Source organism: Magnolia sinica, chromosome 1 (genome assembly GCF_029962835.1).
Source record: "Magnolia sinica isolate HGM2019 chromosome 1, MsV1, whole genome shotgun sequence".
NCBI lineage: Eukaryota > Viridiplantae > Streptophyta > Magnoliopsida > Magnoliales > Magnoliaceae > Magnolia > Magnolia sinica.
In genome coordinates, this window is record NC_080573.1 from 109,447,232 (window position 1) to 109,465,792 (window position 18,561).

Genomic DNA, 18,561 nt, shown 5'->3' on the forward strand with positions numbered 1-18,561 from the left:
TAAAAACCTCCTAGGGCCCACTGTAATGTTTTTGTAATGTTTATTTTCCATCCAACCTGTTGATAAGGTCAAAAAACCTTAGATGAAATAAAATAAATAAATATCAACTTGATCCAAAACTTATACGGCCCACTAATAATCAATAACTTCTGTTTCCAAAGGAATGGTACAAATGAGAATTGAATCTGCTTATTTTTTGGCTCATGCTATTAAATAACTTTTCAAAACGGATGAACAGAGTGGATATATAATATATGTACTAAGGTGGGCCCCACCTAATCCGCACCCGGTGTTGCTCTGGAGACGTCTTCGTATGGTGCTTGGGCGCTGATTAGGTGTTACCCGGCTCAGTGGGTGTTACCCTTACTATAGGGCCCACCTTGATCATATGTTGTATATCCACGCTGCCCATCCGTTTTTACGTACCATTTTAGACGCAGTAACAAAAATTAATTATATCCAAATCTCAGGTGGACCACACTACAAGAAACGGTGATGATTGAACGCTTACCATTAAAAAGTTCCCGAGGCCCACTGTAAATAGATCCATAATGTTTATTTTCCATCAAACCCGTTGATAATGTCAAACAGAAGTGGATTAATGGAAATTACAAAGATTATCTTGATCAAAAACTTTGGCCTAAAAAAGCTTTTAATGGTCATTCATCAAATTTTCCAGTGGTGTGGTCAACCAGAGGTTTGGATATATTTAATTTTTTGAATAACTTCCTTAAATGATCTTAGAAAACGGATGGACAGAATGGATATGAAACAAATTCTTCATGATGGGCCCCACACGGTAAGGGTAACGCCCACTAAGTTTTTACCCGGGAAACAGCTAATCCGCTCCCATGGTGCTCCAGCCACATCGCCCCGCAAAATACACGTGGCAGACGTAGAGCTCCCATATAAGTAGCAGCCCGTTGCAGAGAAAGACGTCTAGTCTCTCTCCCCCTCTCTCCCTCAAACTCCAAATCTAAAGGCGAGATTGCAAGGTAAGTGTGATCCATGCCGTTGATGCTTGTGATCAATTGAAATGCAATGGTGGGAATTTTCTGTATTTTATTTTTTAATGCAATTACTTGGAGTTTATGATGGCATATCTTCCATAGATAAATGCTGATATTTGCATTTTTTATATATATATTTTTAGAGATTATAGAAGAATTGTTTAGATGGTTTGGTTAGATCATGAGGAATTATATGATCCTCAGGGCTAAGGATTCATATCAACCGTCTAGATCACAGGATCTTGGGCTGCTCTTTAAAAATAAAAATAAAAATAAAAATAAAAATAGGGATCAAGTATCTGGCCACGGATCGTATAATTTCCACACAGATGAATGCTTTGATAAACGAGAAGTTAAAAAGTCCAAAATGGCAGCACTTTCTGCTCAGAGCTGTAGGAGATTTGAGCCGTTTATCATATGAGATGGTTGTATGGATGATCTAAACCCAAACTAATGGGGGGCATTTTCACATCGGGCTCGAGTAGGGTGGCCTGTGGGATGCAGGGGCACACTCGGGGTGGGCGGCCCACGGAACCCATGTGATTTGGGGCCATGTGAGACGGGTGGCTCGTGTGAGGTAGAACCCATGTAATTTGGGGTCCAAGAGGGGGCGGAACCCATGGATTTGGGGCCTACGAGGAGGATTTGGCTGAGGACCTAACCCATGGATGTAGGGCATGGGCTATGAGATAAACGGATTAATTTGTCATGCTCTATTAGTCTGAGCTTTTAGAGCAAGCGGTTAATTGTCCTGCATCACAAACTCAGGTTGTTCAAGTATACAAGTAGATTATGCAGGTATGTAGAGCTGGGCATCGGTCCGAATCGAATCGGATTGGGTCCAACTCGACCCAATCCGAAGTCTCAATGGCTCGACTCGAACTCGATCCGAACCAATCCGATACATGATTGGCCTGACCCGAACCAAGTCCAACTTGGTCAGGGAAACCGAGTCGGATCGGGTTCGGTAGGATTCAGATCGTATGAATTTAATCCAATTGTTTCATGTGGTGTGGTCCATTTCAGCTTTTAATATACAGCCTTTTTGTGCTCAAGGCCTAAAACGATATGTCGAAATGGATGAACGGCTTAGATAGAACATATACATCAAAGTGGGCCCCACATGGCTCTGAAAGAACTCTCCGTTACCATATCCATGCTTTTACCGGACATGTGTTGACATGCACTGCACGAAAGTGCAGTGAGTGCTTTTCACGCAAGTGACTTGCTGTAACAATGTTAGCAAGTTCTGTGGGTCTGATCATGGGGTATGTGTTATATCCAAACCGTCCATCCATTTGGCGAGCTCGTCATAAGGCTTGAGACAAAAAATAAGACAGATCTAACTATCAACTGGACCACACAAAATGTTTAACGGTGAAAACCATTCTCCGCTGCTATTTGTGGCGTGGTCCAGATGATTTTTGGATATTATTCATTTTTTTGATAATGCTATACAATGATCTCTAAAAATATATGAATGGTGTAGATATAATAAATACATCACTGTGAGGCCCATGTAACTTTGATCTCCTTTGAACCGTTCGTACAACTCAGAGCTTGAGGAGCTTCAGTCTCGTCTTCGCACGCCACGTACCTAGCCAGCTAGCCTAGGCTACAGCAGTAGCTAGTGTGTGGTATTGACGCCTGACGGAAACGGATTGGCTACTCCCTGTGTTCGGTGATCTGTGGGCCCCACCATGATGTATGTATTTCATCGATGCCATTCATCCATTTTTACAGATCATTTTAAGGCTTGATACAAAATATTAGAGGGATAAAAATCTCAGGTGGACCACACCACAGGAAAACAATAATGATTGGATATCCTCCATTAAAATCCTCCTAAGGCTCCGGATCGGGTCGGATCTGATCGGATCGAATCCATTCGGATTGGGTTTCGGATCGGATCGGTCCGGATTGACCACGATCCAATCCCGATCCGAAAATCATTCGGATTTGAAATACCTAACTCGATCCGCACCGATCCAGGTCGTCGATTAGGTTAGAATCGAGTCGGAACGGGTCAGATCCACTAGATCGGATTTGTTTTGCCCAGCTCTACATGTATGGAAATATCAGAGTCACCATCTATTGTTTCAGGACATGTGAACCATGGTGGATGGGCTAAACATCCCAAAAGTTTTGGCCAAATAATATCCCAGTTGGGTTCCACATTATACACGACTCAAATGACCCACACTTACTAATGTGGCACTTTTGATTGCAAGTGCAGGGGTGCATATGGGGCTAGCAAAGCTATGAAGAATTTCAGATCTTCTGGTTGAAATTAGTAAAGGGAAAGAGTTATTTGGGACACTAAGCAGTCCTTTGGATGAGCGCAGATTAGGTGAGGCAGGGGTGATGGCTTAGTGGGTGAGGCCCTGACCGTGGGGCCCTCCTCAATGTGTGTTGTATATCCACGTCGTTCATCTGTTTTGCCAGCTCATTTTAGGGTGCGGTCCCAAAAATGAGGCAGATCAAAATCTCAAGTGGACCACACAGTAAGGATTGGAAGTCACTTGTAAGTTGTTACCCTTGCCTCACCTAATCCGCACCCCATTTGGATGCTCATAAGTTTTAAAGTTGTGACTTTCACTTAAAAGTCACCATCTACTACTTTCGAAAATATTGGCCATAGGAGATGGCTGAACAGCCTGAAATTTTTGGCTCAATAATATCCTAGTTGGGTTCCACCTTATACATGGCTTAGATGACTTACGCATATACTAGTGTGGCACTTGTGATTACTAGTGTTGGGGTGCCAATGAGGCTGGCAAACCTCTGAGGAAATTCAGATCTTCTGTTTGAAAGCAGTAAAGGGAAAGAGTTACACGAGCTATCTATTAAGGAGTCGTTTGGATGCATGTTAGTTTTAAGTTACAAGGAAAGTCACATGCTACTTATTTGAATATAAGTTGTAAGTCACTTATAGGTGAATAGTGTTAGTGCACTGATTTGTGCACCTTGTTTGTCCACCACGTAAGTCTATGTGTCATGTTGTCGGTCGAGCTATTGGAAGATGAAGACTGAAGACACAAGAGGACATGAGCATTAAGGGCAAACAACAAGTAAATGAGGTACCTTGTTAACCCTAACCCTTGACCCAAAATAACCCCATAACCTCTACACAATCCTCACCTTAATAGGCATACCTTATTGATCATCCTTTAGCCTTAGAAGCTTAATTGGAACATGATAAGGCTAAAAAGAGGTGCAAAGCTACTGTGAAATCGTATACCCAAAATAGTAGTTTCTTTGTGATTCATGATCTCATTGAGCGATCCTTAATCCCATCAAGTGATCTCGATTGATCAAGCTCGATCGATCGAAGGTGCCTAAAAATGTCCAACAACAAAATGAATATTTTCTGGAATTTCTCAATGCCATTGAACCCGCCTTCGATCCCATCGTAGGGGAGTTCAATCGATCGCACCGACCATTTTCTGCCCTTTTTTTACGGTTGGAACTTGGTTCCTATATATGGGGCATTCGACATTCGGGCAATCTGAGGGGTTTTCGGTGCAAATAAAGGCTACGTGTTTTTCCACTCGTACCACACATTCTAGACCTCTATCAAAAGAGTTTCACGCCAATCTTCTTGTGATCCTTCACTCTAATGAGCATTCCATACTCCTAATCCAAAATGTGGATGAACTCTCACCTTGTTAGAGATTAGACACTATGAAATTCATGTGAATTCAAACATTTATTAACAATGGGAAAGAATTCAAAATGAATTCGACACTTAAGAGAATCTAGATGTCCACAAAGCCTTCTAGAAGATGAAATTCAAGAACCAAGGAAGGAGCTATAGGAAACATTTGTGATGGAATTGAAGGAAGTGCAGCCTGAAAATCCTGACAGGTTCCTAATGAACGCATCATGACCGAAGATACACATGTAAGGATTCCCTATTGGATTGATGACAGTGAAATGGATTATCTAATAAATCACTCATGGGATTCACTAATTGGCCAATGGATGAGCCTACCCTTGAATCAAATGATGATGACGATGTGGGAAATCAATCAAAACAATAGATCAATAGCCACAATGAAGAGTTCTGAAGAAAAGAAGCTACCAGAGCTTAAGCCTCCTTTCTAACTCTTACCTTGCACAGATTGAGGTGACCAATCACAAAAGGAAGGATGAACCCCACTCCATGAACAAGAATTCAAAGCAAACTTCTTCACCATCCAAGAAGAATTTTGAGGCATCATCAAAGTTCATGATACACAATTATGTATGTGATAAACTGCCGTAGTTTTAAATATCTGTATTGTTTATCGATGATATGGATGTATCATATCCATATTAGCCGGACACAATACATGATACAAGGCTAAATCGGCACACCCTAAAAATGGGTTGTATCAGCCCATATCATGCAATATTGCCCGATACAGGGCAAATCAGCACTGATACAGTGTCAATACGGCCATAAATATGATTATTTTTAAAAAAATTGTCTATCATTTTTCCTCTTCTTTTTCCATTTCAACCGTAGAGGAAGCTTATAAAGTCATTTTAAACTAAATCTGATATTCAAAACCTTGTATAACATCATCCATATAAGAGATGTCAACTTGACATATAGAACAGCATCACCAACTTCCACCTACGTCAAGAAGGCACAGCATGAAGGCAAACTTTGGCCATCGACAAGCACCAACTTCATACTTGAGGAAGACTGTTCTTCCAAAAAAAAAAGACTGTTCTTCGAGCTGGGGTAAATTAATGCAACCAATACATCCACTCATCCAGTCAAGGCCAAGATATTTCCATTTGTGTGATCAGGCTTATTTAGGGGTTTAGATTGCACATCAGGTCCCAAGTTTGACTATAGATCAAGCGCATCCTAACCATGCAGATTGAATATTTAGGCTATCCAAACATCCATATTGAAGATTTGGACCACATCTATCTTCTAATTGACCTAATTCATCGTCTTGATCATATAAAAGGTCCTGATAGTTCTTGTGGACTAGATCAATTATTCCAACTGTGGGGACGACAAAATTGGATTGCCCATCTAATGGAAATTTTGACTTTTCGGGCTTCCAGGATCAATTGGATGTCTTTAAGAAGCTTTAGGTATTAACTGTATGGTATTTTGGAGTCGAGTCTTTGTGACCCTTCTCATCCCTGTAAACTGTATGTTGTGTCATAATCCCCTACAATTGGTATAAGTCCTAGTGATGTTTGGACTTTTTTTTAACTTCCTTGTTTAATTATTCTCTTATATCCTAAGTTGAGTAGAATAAGACAGTTATAAAGGGTCCAATGAGATGCTAATTTAACAGAAAAGGCATGAGAGTTTTCTTTCTAGAATAATCTAGACTAGATTTACAGCCTATAGAAAGACAATGCTGTGGTTGATGGTTCGTATATTGATTGGACGAAAGTTATTTTCTAGTTTTCATGTTATGGAAGTCTAGTGATTCTTCCTAGTTTTCCTGCTATGGGAGTCTAATATCAGAGTGATTCTTCTAGAACCTAGTGTTATGATGCCAACAGATCTTTTGGTATGACCCTTTGGGTATTTCTTTGTGGGATGACTCTACATACATTACCTTTTTCCTTTCATTTGTTTATTTTTTTCTGCAAGTGAAGGGATGATCAATTTTTTCTTAAAATTGGGAGTCTCGATCTTCTAATCGGTAAGTATTCCATCCTACTTCAATTCTTGAACGTTGTGGACATCGCACAATGGAGCCCATCAGATTAACGGTTTGGATCACAGAACCACTGCGTCACTGTTACAGACTGGGTGCATTAGGACTATTCATGTAATGATTGATCAGGACCAATCGTGTCTTTTATCTGACAGCTAGAAGGCAGAACCACCGGTATCTATCTTTCCACATGGACACACAAGACAATGCTACCCATGCTCTCCAGCACTTGCCTCACCATCAGGATAGTTGCAATTCCATACCTTGCAATTACATCTCCCTATGCCACAAAGGTTGCTTAGGAGTTCCTTCGGCGCACTTTCATATCGCATCCTCAACTTCCACACCTTATGTCTATTCAAACCACTAAGGCTCCTAAGATAGGCATGCAGAAAAGTCCAACATGTGCAAAAAAAAAAAAAAGGAGTTAAAAAGGACAAGCGACAGGATGATTCAGAAGCAATGATTTAATACAGGACCAGACCAGCAGTTGAGTGAAAAAGAAGAAGAAGAAGAAGAAGATAGGGAGCAGTTCCCAATCTGTAGAAACTAAGTTGAACTGGTAGAACCACCAGTTGAACTATCGGTTGAACCAGTTCAATTGGGAGAAGTTGGTAAAGATGTATCTTAATTGAGGATGTGGACATTTTAGTTATTGGGAGGAGCAATATGATATTTATTCAATGTAATTTATTATAAATAATGATACATGGATATCTTACATGGATCAATTCTGGTTCTTTATTTGTAGGCATGGCAAAAGAGGCTCAACAGATCTCAAGAATTCCAAGCTATGATGCGTATTTCGAGGCGGTTCAATCTCAAAAGAAGTTACCATATGACTTGCAGGAATCTTTAACAGATGCATTTGCAAAGATTCCAGTGTCATCCTTTCCAGAAATTCCAGGCGGCAAAGGTGATTCTGGTGCTTCTCTTCTGTCGTTGTACATTCTAGAATTTTCCACTCATGTGTTTGATATTATCTGGATATCCCACAAATATTTCTCTATATTATTTCATTATTTATTTACTGAAATGAAAGATAGTATGCCTTGGAATACAAGTACATGTGATACTGATATCTTGGATAGTAGCATAACTTATGTGATGAACTCTCCCTCCCTCTCTCATTTAACTGTAATAGCATTTAGCTGCCAAGAAAGGATATTTACAAACCCCTCAGCAAAATGAATGGTGTGAAAGAGAAAATGTTGGATTTGGTGGGTTTCCTCCATTCCACAAAATGGAATATTGAGGATATTATTAAGAGATTATTTGACAGATTTGTGATGTATATATGATTTACAAGATATTCAAAAAGGAAAAAATAAAAACCTTTGAGTAAATGGGTTCAATTGATAGTATTAATAAAATTTTTGTTTCAGTCTAATGTTGATGTTTAAGAATCTGACTGCTTGGAATAATTTACACTGGACCTGAAAACTGATCAACTATAGATCTTTGGTAGACTCCTTTGATGGTAGTGAATCTTCAACATACAAATGGCATATAGTTGTAAAGCAATCCAGACTGGCTAAACTGGTGGCCCAACTGTGGATGGAGCATAAATCAACGGTCACACTGAGAGGATAATAGTAAACATCTTATTTTTTTCCCTTAGAATTTGGACCAGTCACTATTTTGCTTCTCACAATCCATTTGATAGACATCCATTGGATGGTTAGGATTGTTTGATCAGTATGTTTTCCATACACAATGTGCCCCACGAGGCCACAATTTGGATGGTATGGATAGCCATAAATGAGGATCCCTAGTTCTGCCCTAGTTCTTTACAAAACCCTTAACATGGCACATCTTTGTATTTGTTGGTGATGAGAACTTCCTAATGATATAACAATGCAAAGATTATGTCTATCATTCTGAATCTGAATGGTTGCTTTATATTGTTTCGATGCCATACTACTTGTTTTCATTCTGTTAATTTGTTTTTTTTTCTTGTGTAGTGATTGAAATTTCAGCGGACACAACTATTGTCAATGCAGTTAAAATTCTATCCGAAAACAACATCATGTCTGCTCCTGTGAGAAATCCAGACTCAGGAGATAGTCTAGATTGGAGGGACAGGTATCTAGGAATCATAGATTATTCTGCAATTATACTGTGGGTGTTGGAGAATGCAGAGCTTGCTGCTGCTGCTTTGTCCGCAGGAACTGCAACAGCTGCTGGAGTGGGAGCGGGTGCCATTGGTGCTCTTGGAGCACTGGCCATGGGTGCAACTGGCCCAGTTGCAATTGCTGGGCTGACTGTTGCAGCTGTTGGTGCAGCGGTTGCCGGGGGACTGGCGGCAGAACAAGTGATGGTAAAAGATGCTCCTACAGCTGCTGATCGTTTGGGAGAGGACTTCTACAATGTCCTCGTTCAGGAAGAACCCTTCAAAACAACCACAGTAAGCTTTTAATCATTCAAAGACTCTTTTTTTGTCCTTTCATCTTAATCTTAGTTCAGGTCTTTCAAGAACTATTTTGCACATCCAGGAGTTTCTTTCAGTCAGCATACCTGTAATCTTGAATCCCATAATGATAACACCACAGCTGCTGAGAAGATTCATGCAAAGACGATTGAGGGTTCTATTCGTAGCACACGTTCCACTATGGGACATGCAAGAAACAGCCCTTCATCAGGTGAGGTCCACCTTGATGTGGGACACTTTTATTGGAAAAATGGACAGCTAGAAAAAATGACCAAGAGTCTTTTTACAACATGCATGTGAAGCCCAGTGAAATGAACAAACCGGGAACTGATACTCTGATACATGTCCACAGTGCGTCCCACTTGATGAATTGCTTGAATCTTGCACATTTGTTCCACATTGGCACATGTGCACCCTCAATGGTCCTCATGCTGATTCTCCTTGGTGTTTCTGCTATTATATTCAGCAATAGGTGCCACATCATTTTCGTTCATGTAAGAGCATGTAAGATAGAAAGAAGCAGAGGATCTTATCACAATTAGCCAATAGTAACTAAATAGCAGAATAAGGAACAAAGGAAAAAAATGATATTTAAATTTCTTCACTGTGGACTTGGAATTTCTGTTCCAAGCAATTAATAAAAGGTTGGTGCAACAGTCAAAATATTTGAAAACTGAGCTACGAAATGATCCTCATCTGAGGGTGTGTTACCATACAAAACCATTTTTTCAACAAGTTTTGCAATGGTGCACCATTTTATATGGAGGAATGCCAATATTCAGTTCCCTCAACTGATTGGGACCATTGACTTGGTGGGCCACCACATGGGTAGGCCAACCCCAAAAGGAAAGGGAATTGGACTGAGGTAGCTAACTGATCAGTGGCCTGCAACATACATAAATACTCTTAACATGAACTCATTACGTATAAGAGATCAAGATCGCTAGTAGATAAATACCATTGGTAAATTGATATGAACTCAGTTTTAGATGTCTACAAAGCAGGGCTTTAGAGTTTTGAAATAGTACTGTTTTGTGTTTTGTATTGTTTTCTTAATTCACATTATCCTCTTATTTCAGGTACGGTCGATTGTAAAATCCTTCCGTTGGGCTCCTTTCCTTCCTCTTGCATTGGATAGTTCCATGTTGAGCGTGTTGCTGCTTCTGTCGAAGTATAGAATGAGGAATGTCCCAGTAATTGAAGTAGGCAAGCCCTTCATTAAGAATTTCATTACTCAATCAGCGGTAGTACAAGGTCTTGATATGTGCAGGGGGAGAGATTGGTTCAATTACATTGCCGCATGTCCTATTTCTGATCTTGGACTTCCTTTCATGTCTCAAAATGAGGTGCGGTTTCCATCACTGCTTTAAAGTTCAAACATATAATATGTTATTACATTCCTTTTCCCATGACAATTTTAGCTTTATGCAGCCATTTTCTGAATGTATGAACCTTCACTTATCATCCTGTGATTTCTTAATGTAGGATTTTCTATTTGAGCCAATGTTTTCCATTCTAGATTGAGTGAACCAGATTATGGGTCATTTGCGATCCAGATGGTATTTTTAGTGACCAGAAATGTGGCTCTATATTCTTACTATTGATTAAGTTAATCTTTAAATGTAGAGTTTCATACTTTTATTTCTTTAGATAATATAAGACTAAGCATTTAGGGTCCATAGTAATAGCATTCATCACTTCTATATAAATTGTAATGTTGATTTCATATATAAAACTAAATTACATACCCAATCTATGTATTGGAGTGATGCACATGATCCTACCCCTAACGTACCATGTATTGGAGGAAGTAACATACCATGTACACATTCCTACACAACATACCAAAGTGGCCCATGATCCAGGTACCTTGATTTGAGCTCCACTCACATACAAATTCTTTGAACCTTATTGCCTTAAGAATTAATGTGAGGTAGTAAGTTCCACCATGGATTGCACTTGGCCCCAATCTCCCTGATCCAACGACAGCTGTCCAAGAAAGAGCTTGCAAAGCGGACAGTGGATCCACTAGGTCCCACAAATTCGCTACTACTACTACATTTGGCATGCCCTTAATTGCATCTTTCTGATGATCCAATCTTCTTTATTTTTGGGTCACGATGGTCTTCGCTGATCATGGGTGGATCCACTAGGTCCCACAAATTCGCTTCATCAAAAAAATACAAAGAATCTGTACAGGCGACTGCTGTAGTTTTGTCTTGAAACTATTTTCCTGTTTATTTCCTTTCCTCATTATGCTTTTTTTCAATTAAGTCTCCTTTTTTTTTTTCATTCTTCCACTCACATTTGGTCTACTCTTCTCTCTGAGTTCTAGTCGCAGCCAACTCATAAGTCAATGCCAAGCAAGATGTAATTGGGTCCTATGACTAAAACTTCAGGACTGGCTCAACCTATATAATCATCTTCGGTACCAGTATCTTTGGCCTAGTTAGTGTTGCTCCTTTGTTAGTCCTGCGACTGGGCCATGAGACCCTACAAGTACCCTCTCAGACCAGCCCATACCTTTAGTTGTTGAACCCATCAAACCCCCTCCCACTGGAATAGTGGTATTATAACTCCCTGCTGTAGGAGAAATCCACTCCTGTGGTTGTACAGAAACATGGAATTCTCGTTGTTGGACCACCAGCTCAATCTAAGGCCAGGTGGTTCCTTCTGGCATTCCGGTAGTCGATAAGCCCCTCTTGTTTAGGTTGTTCCTACTACTTCGGTATGTCCTACCACAGCAGGGGTTGTTCTTGTAGCTTATTGAAAGAAAATACATGAACCCTGAAACTTATCTTTAGCAACCTGGATCGCCTCGGCTTTCTCCCAATATTTCATGAATCCCTCCAACCCATTACCAATATGGCATCTGATGATTTCTTACATTTACCAAAAAAAAAAAAACCGAATTTTACAGAATAGTTTATAATGCTAAAGGGATCACTAGATCCATCATTGAGAATTACCTGCATCTATGGATTGCAGCAAAAATTGTTTATTTAAGCCATTTACTGCAAACAACAGAATTGTTGTATGGGCATTTTAAAGAAATTTGGAATATAGCATGAATCTCACAAGATTGACTGAATATAGCATATTGAAGGAGTCTCAAAACCTTGGCCAATTTGGTAATCTCAGACTTATGACAACTTAATATAAATTTGAATAAATGCAGAAAAAAAAAATAATAAACTGTGCCAACTCAGATCTTGTCAGAAACTAACCTGCAGCATCACTATATCATATAGAATCTATACAGTTCTCCACCCTCTTCCTCTTTCTTGTTCAGGCACTCATCAAGACATTACTATTTCTTGTAACTTATGCATCATGAAGTATGAACCATTTTATGTTGGTGGCTGGCAATGGATGGAAGTGTTATTGTATCTTAACCATGGATTGTTGATTCATCCCAGTCAGATGCAACTGGGCCAAGTCAACTCCGACTCGGTTGAGTCTGATCAGTTCCCCCGTGCGAATGCACAAAGGAGATAGGATTTGCATGTGAACTGGGGGAAAAAAAAAAAGAACGGCAAGAAGGAATGACCCATGATCCACTTGTCATTTAAGGACATCTACTTCCATCACGGAACATGGACAATAGGACCACCTGATGATTGGCCCGAATACAACACAAACATGGCTCATTGGCACATGGTAGATTATGACTGTAAATCTTACTTGTGCTAATAGAAATGAGAGAGAGAGAGAGAGAGAATGTGGTGATTCGCAGCAGAAAAGGAGTTTCTGTCAATAACAGTGAATTATCCATATGCTCTTTAAGCATATTACATATTAGAAGTTTGTAATAAAATGAATGTAATTTTGGAAATGACAGCGCAAGTATTTTCTTTATATATAGTATGGTTGAAAGGATTTTTCTTGATTTCATTTACATAAATTTTCGAATGTCGCATTGCTCAGGTTATCTGTGTCAATCATGATACACTGATTCTGGAAGCTTTCAAGCTTATGAAGGACAACCAAATAGGTGGCCTTCCAGTAGTAGAAGGTCCCGAGAGGAAGATCCTTGGCAACATAAGCATCAGAGACATCAGATACTTGTTGCTCAAACCTGATCTTTTTTCCACTTTCAGGTACTCTTGGATTAAAAGGAGTCTTTAGTGCACAGTTAGTGTTTAATCACCACAATCAGAAAGCCCACCCTCCGTCATGTAAAGAGAAACAATGAAAATGCCAGCCCATGAGGTTCGGCTGTAGATGGGGCCTATGGAAAAAATCTCATTGATCATACATTCTTACCGTGTAAGGGTCCATATTCCAGCACATGTATGGACAATGAGGATCTCTAATGAATGAGATTTATTCCATGTAGGAGATGTCATGGTGGGGCCTACTAGATTCACAGTCTGGATCACAACATCATGGGGCAAAGGGGGTTCACATTCACATGTACAATTATCGATTGTTTTAGTTGTATTCTTTCATATCTTGCAGGCAGCTGACAGTAACGGATTTCATGAGAACCATTGCTTCAAGAAATCAAGAATCTGGGATGACACGGATGATGCCACCAATAACATGCACACTGGACACACACCTTGGGAATGTCATAGAAAACCTGGCCTTCAGAAAAGTTCACAGGATTTACGTGGTAGACGGGGAGGGTCATGTCATTGGAGTTGTGACACTCAGAGACGTGATTTCCTGCTTTATTTTTGAGCCTCCTAACCACTTTGATAATTACTTTGGGTTTTGCCTGATGGAAATGTTAAGCCAGTGATACTATTGTATTCGGAGCCAATAACCGCTTGGTGGCATTCATGCGCCATAAAGCATTTGACTATGATATTTCGGAAGTATCTTCAGTTCTTCAGATATCTCTCGGCAGATTTTAAGGTATGATTTTAACTCGAGTAAACAGCAAGATGAACCATGGAAGTCTTTAACTTTGCCTTCAATCCACAATATGACTAATTTTTAGCCTTTGTTTCCATTTTCGCGCGGGAAACTGATGAGCTTCTATCTTTCATGAAAGAGTACTGCTAGGGGTACTTGCAAAACCTACCACACGTGTAAGAATTCCAACCTGTTCATCAGGCAAGCCCCATCATGCGCATACCATTATCAGACCGGCCCAAATTTTGACACGGTACATGTATTGCCGGGCCCATCTTATGAAGACCAAAATCACACACATGCCGCATTGGCAGGGGTAACCAAGAGTATATGTGCATGGACAGATTTACAAGTACCCCTAGCATTTCTTTTGCACTAAAGGAATGTGTCCCTGCCGTCGTCGTTCTTGCTGACCTACATGGATCCAGAATAGATGGGAATCAAAAGGCTCAATGGAACAAATAGCAAAATGCAAAGACAAATTACAAGGATCCAAAACCATCTAGCCTCTAGCCTAACAGATAATAGTGGACAGCAAATCCCTTGGAAGATCCAATGCAGGGGTTCTGAAAATTGAGGGCCCAAATAATGATGCTGTCTTAAGGGGCCGTTTGGATGCATGTTAACTTCTGTAAAATGTAAAAAAGTTACAGGTATTTTTCTTATAGTTGATGTTTGGAGGAGAAATCTTACAGGTGACAAAGTGTCAACCTATAACTTTGTATCAGGTGAGGAAGCAAGAAATGTTATAGGTGACTTTGTTACGGGCAACAGCTACCTGTTTTGAATTTAGGAAAGAGAGGCGGAAACACAGCTTCTCTCTCTCTCGGTTTGGCTAGTGACCCTGCCAATAGCCAGATTATGTGTTTTATCCACGCCATCCATCCATTTTCCAGATCATTTTAGGGCTTCATCCAAAAAATGAGGCAGATCTAAATCTTAGGTAGACCACACCACAGGAAAACAATAGTGATTGAATGCCTACCATAATAAAAAATAATTAAAATAAAATAAAAAATCCTAGGAACCACATAATGTTTATTTGACATCCAAGCTTTTGATTAGGCCATAAAGACCTGGATGAAGGGGGAAAAAACAAATATCAAATTGATCCAAAACAAATATAGCGGTTTATGTATGCACGTCGGTTCAATGAACCTCATATTTTGGAATTTGGACCTTATGCCCTATCTTAGCATTTCCTTCTATATTTTCAATGTATTTACAACAATTAGTGATGTAGAGTGGGTCGTGGATAGTTACATGGCTAAGATGGATCAGAAAAGGCCCGGTCGACGACAGAAGTGATCCAGAGCATCGAACCTTAAATCGGGCGTATCTTGCAATACGGAATGAGTTATCTAACGTAAAATATATGATTTTGGGGTAGAACGAGCTACTGAAGCCAACCAACCCCGCTACGCCGGGTTGCGCAGTCCGGAATTGCGAAAAACCCCTGGATCGACGATCGTTTCCCTGTTTTAATTTCATTTTTACTATAAATAGTAAGTTTTAGTTTGATTATAACTCTTCATCCGTCGGACTTTAGGAGTTGCGCCCAACTTGAAAAGAGCTTAGAATAATTTGGAGAATGGTTTGGTGAAGCCAAATAGGACACTTACTATTTTTGGCCGAAAACCTTGCGCACTAGTAGACTTCACGACTGTTTATAAATAGTAAGTTTACTATTTATAGTAAGTCGCGGATTCTAGGAGTTTGAGTTGTAGTTTGATTCTAATTTCTTTCCCATTGCTTGGTACCCCTATTTAAAGGGTTGTGAACTCGTTTTTATTCATTAATTAATCAATTTCAAATTTCTTAGAATTTATTTTTATTTTCTACTTTCTTTCCTTGTGGATTCAAGAAGTCTCTGTGAGGAGTTCAGAGAAGCTCCGTGGATTCGGAGTAGTGTTCCTCATCACGTTCATCCCTGCGTCAATTGGTATCAAAGCGAGGATTCCCCTCGGGGCGATGGCAAACCATGAAGGTATGAATCAAAATTCTGTGGGCGATGATCAAAGGATTCGTTGTCTTTCGAAAAGAATGGAAGCTTTCCACCAAGAGAGTCAGTTGACCATGCAAGGGCTACAGGTAACTCTCGACCGTCTTGCGAATGCGCTACTCCCACCCCGAGCCCTAGGTTATGCTCCATCACCTTTGGTTGTTCCCCCACCCATGGTGGCTCCACCACCCATGGTTGTTGTACGACGCAACCCCGATTTTCGTAGAGCACTACCAGTGGCAGAACATAGGGCTACACCAGATGATTCAAGTTCTAGCGATGAGGACCTTAATGAGGGTTTTGCCAGACGACCAATCCATGGAGATGATCATCTAGATCGTGCTAAAAGAGACTATCGAGGTAAGGCTGAACTTCCTAGTTTTAACGGTTTATTATATATAGAAGATTTTCTCGATTGGCTATCCGAAGTAGAGAGATATTTTGATTACATGGACGTGTCAGATCATAAAAGGTTAAAATTTGTAGCGTTTAAATTAAAATCTGGTACTTCTGCATGGTGGGAACAATTACAACTCTCACGAGCCCGCCAGAACAAGGCGCCCATCTCATCATGGCCACGGATGAGACGTTTTCTTCGATCTCGATTTCTCCCCAGTGATTATGAGCAGATATTATTCTAGCAATATCAAAATTGCAAACAAGGAAATCGAACAGTCACAAATTACACTGAAGAATTTCAACGGCTGGCTACACGAAACGATCTGTCAGAATCTGAGTCACAGAAGGTGGCACGATTTATAGGTGGGTTGCGACCGACAATTCAGGACCGAGTTCAGATGTACCCAGTCGGGACTGTGGATGAAGCAGTTCAATTGGCAGGCAGGCAGAAACACAACTTGCAAGAGCTCCTGCTCGTCCATATCCTTCAACTCGACCCCCCATGATGGGTCCCACGCAGGATCCAGTACTGCCACGAGGAAAAGACCCAGTACCTCAACTTCCTACAACCGCAAACCGTGATACGGGAAGCGGCTCATCTAAACCTCAACGTGCAGCACCCACAACAGTGAGTCCGAGTAGGATTTCAAATCCTTATGCTCGGCCAAGGTCAAACAATTGTTACCGCTGTGGCCAACCAGGCCACTTATCAAACACTTGTCCTCAACGTCCCGCAGCACACTTAACTATAAACGAAGGGGGCAATGAAGATGAGGCCGTAGAAGAAGACCATCTCTTTAATGAACATGAACAAATCACTGAAGAAATAGCAGGTGGCGATGAAATGACAGGCGAGGATCGTGGCGAATTTCTAGTTGTAAGGCGATTGTTGTATGCCCCACGAAAGGAATTACATCCACAACAACACAATATATTTCGTACCCGGTGCACCGTCAATAGAAAGGTCTGTGATGTGATCATAGACAGTGGTAGTAGCGAGAACATTGTCTCAAGAGTGATGGTGGACAAGTTGCGGCTACCAACGATGAAACATCCTTCCCCGTACTTGATTGGCTGGATAAAAAAGGTGAATGAGACCAAGGTAACTGAACAATGCATTATCTCGTTTTCAATTGGCAAAAATTATAAAGATCAAATACTTTGTGACGTGGTCGATATGGAAGCTTGCCATATGTTACTCGGTCGACCCTGACAGTCAAACCATAATGCGACTTATCGGGGACAAGATAATGTTTACGTATTCGTCAAGGATAATCGAAAAATAATCTTTGCCCCTATGGCACCAGAGAACCACCCTAAAGCCTCTAAAGTGGAGGGGAGTTCTTTCTTGACCATTCGGAATTTTATGGAAGAATCCAAGGAAACCGGCGAGGTATACGCTGTAGTGGTGAAGGGCAAGGAAGAGGAACCCTTAAACATCCCTCCAAGTTTAAGACTGTTGCTAAACGAATTCAAAGAAGTCTAGCCTGAGTATTTACTTAATGGATTGCCCCCATGAGGGACATCCAACATCACATAGACCTCGTCCGTGGGGCTAGCCTGCCCAACCGCCCTCATTATCGGATGAGTCCGAAGGAGTGTGAGATACTTCAGGGGCAAGTGGAGGAATTGATCCGTAAGGGTCTCTTGAGAGAGCATGAGCCCATGTGCCGTACCAGCATTATTAACGCTAAAAAAAGATGGAAGCTGGCACATGTGTGTCAACAGTAGGGCAATCAATAAAATTACCATCAAATATCGGTTCCCAATACCACGGTTGGACGACATGCTCGATATGTTAGAAGGGGCCAAGGTGTTCTCTAAACTAGATCTAAGAAGCGGGTACCATCAGATTCGTATTCAACCCGGTGATGAGTGGAAAACGGCATTCAAGACCAAGGAATGGTTGTATAAGTGGCTGGTCATGCCCTTCGGCCTATCGAACGCACCAAGTACTTTTATGCGTTTGATGAATCAAGTTCTAAAACTATTCACTGGCCGATTTGTGGTAGTATATTTTGATGACATATTGATATATAGCCAGGATGAGGCGGAGCACAGGAAACATCTCAGGCAGGTGCTGCAGGTCCTACAAATTAATAAGTTGTACCTCAACTTGAAGAAGTGTAATTTTTTAACTGACAGCCTGTTGTTTCTAGGATTTGTTGTAACGTCCAC

At 40.6% G+C, this 18,561-nt stretch overlaps 1 protein-coding gene across 1 annotated transcript; it reads left to right on the forward strand.

The window, feature by feature from the left end:
* Window positions 1-918: 918 nt before the first annotated feature.
* LOC131253644 (SNF1-related protein kinase regulatory subunit gamma-1-like) lies at window positions 919-13,963 on the forward strand. The gene is made up of 6 exons (XM_058254734.1): window positions 919-995; window positions 7,440-7,604; window positions 8,653-9,095; window positions 10,199-10,465; window positions 13,047-13,219; window positions 13,581-13,963. Exons 2-6 carry the CDS (start codon window positions 7,442-7,444, stop codon window positions 13,864-13,866), a joined length of 1,332 nt encoding a protein of 443 aa, XP_058110717.1. The 5' UTR covers window positions 919-995; window positions 7,440-7,441; the 3' UTR covers window positions 13,867-13,963.
* Window positions 13,964-18,561: the final 4,598 nt, after the last annotated feature.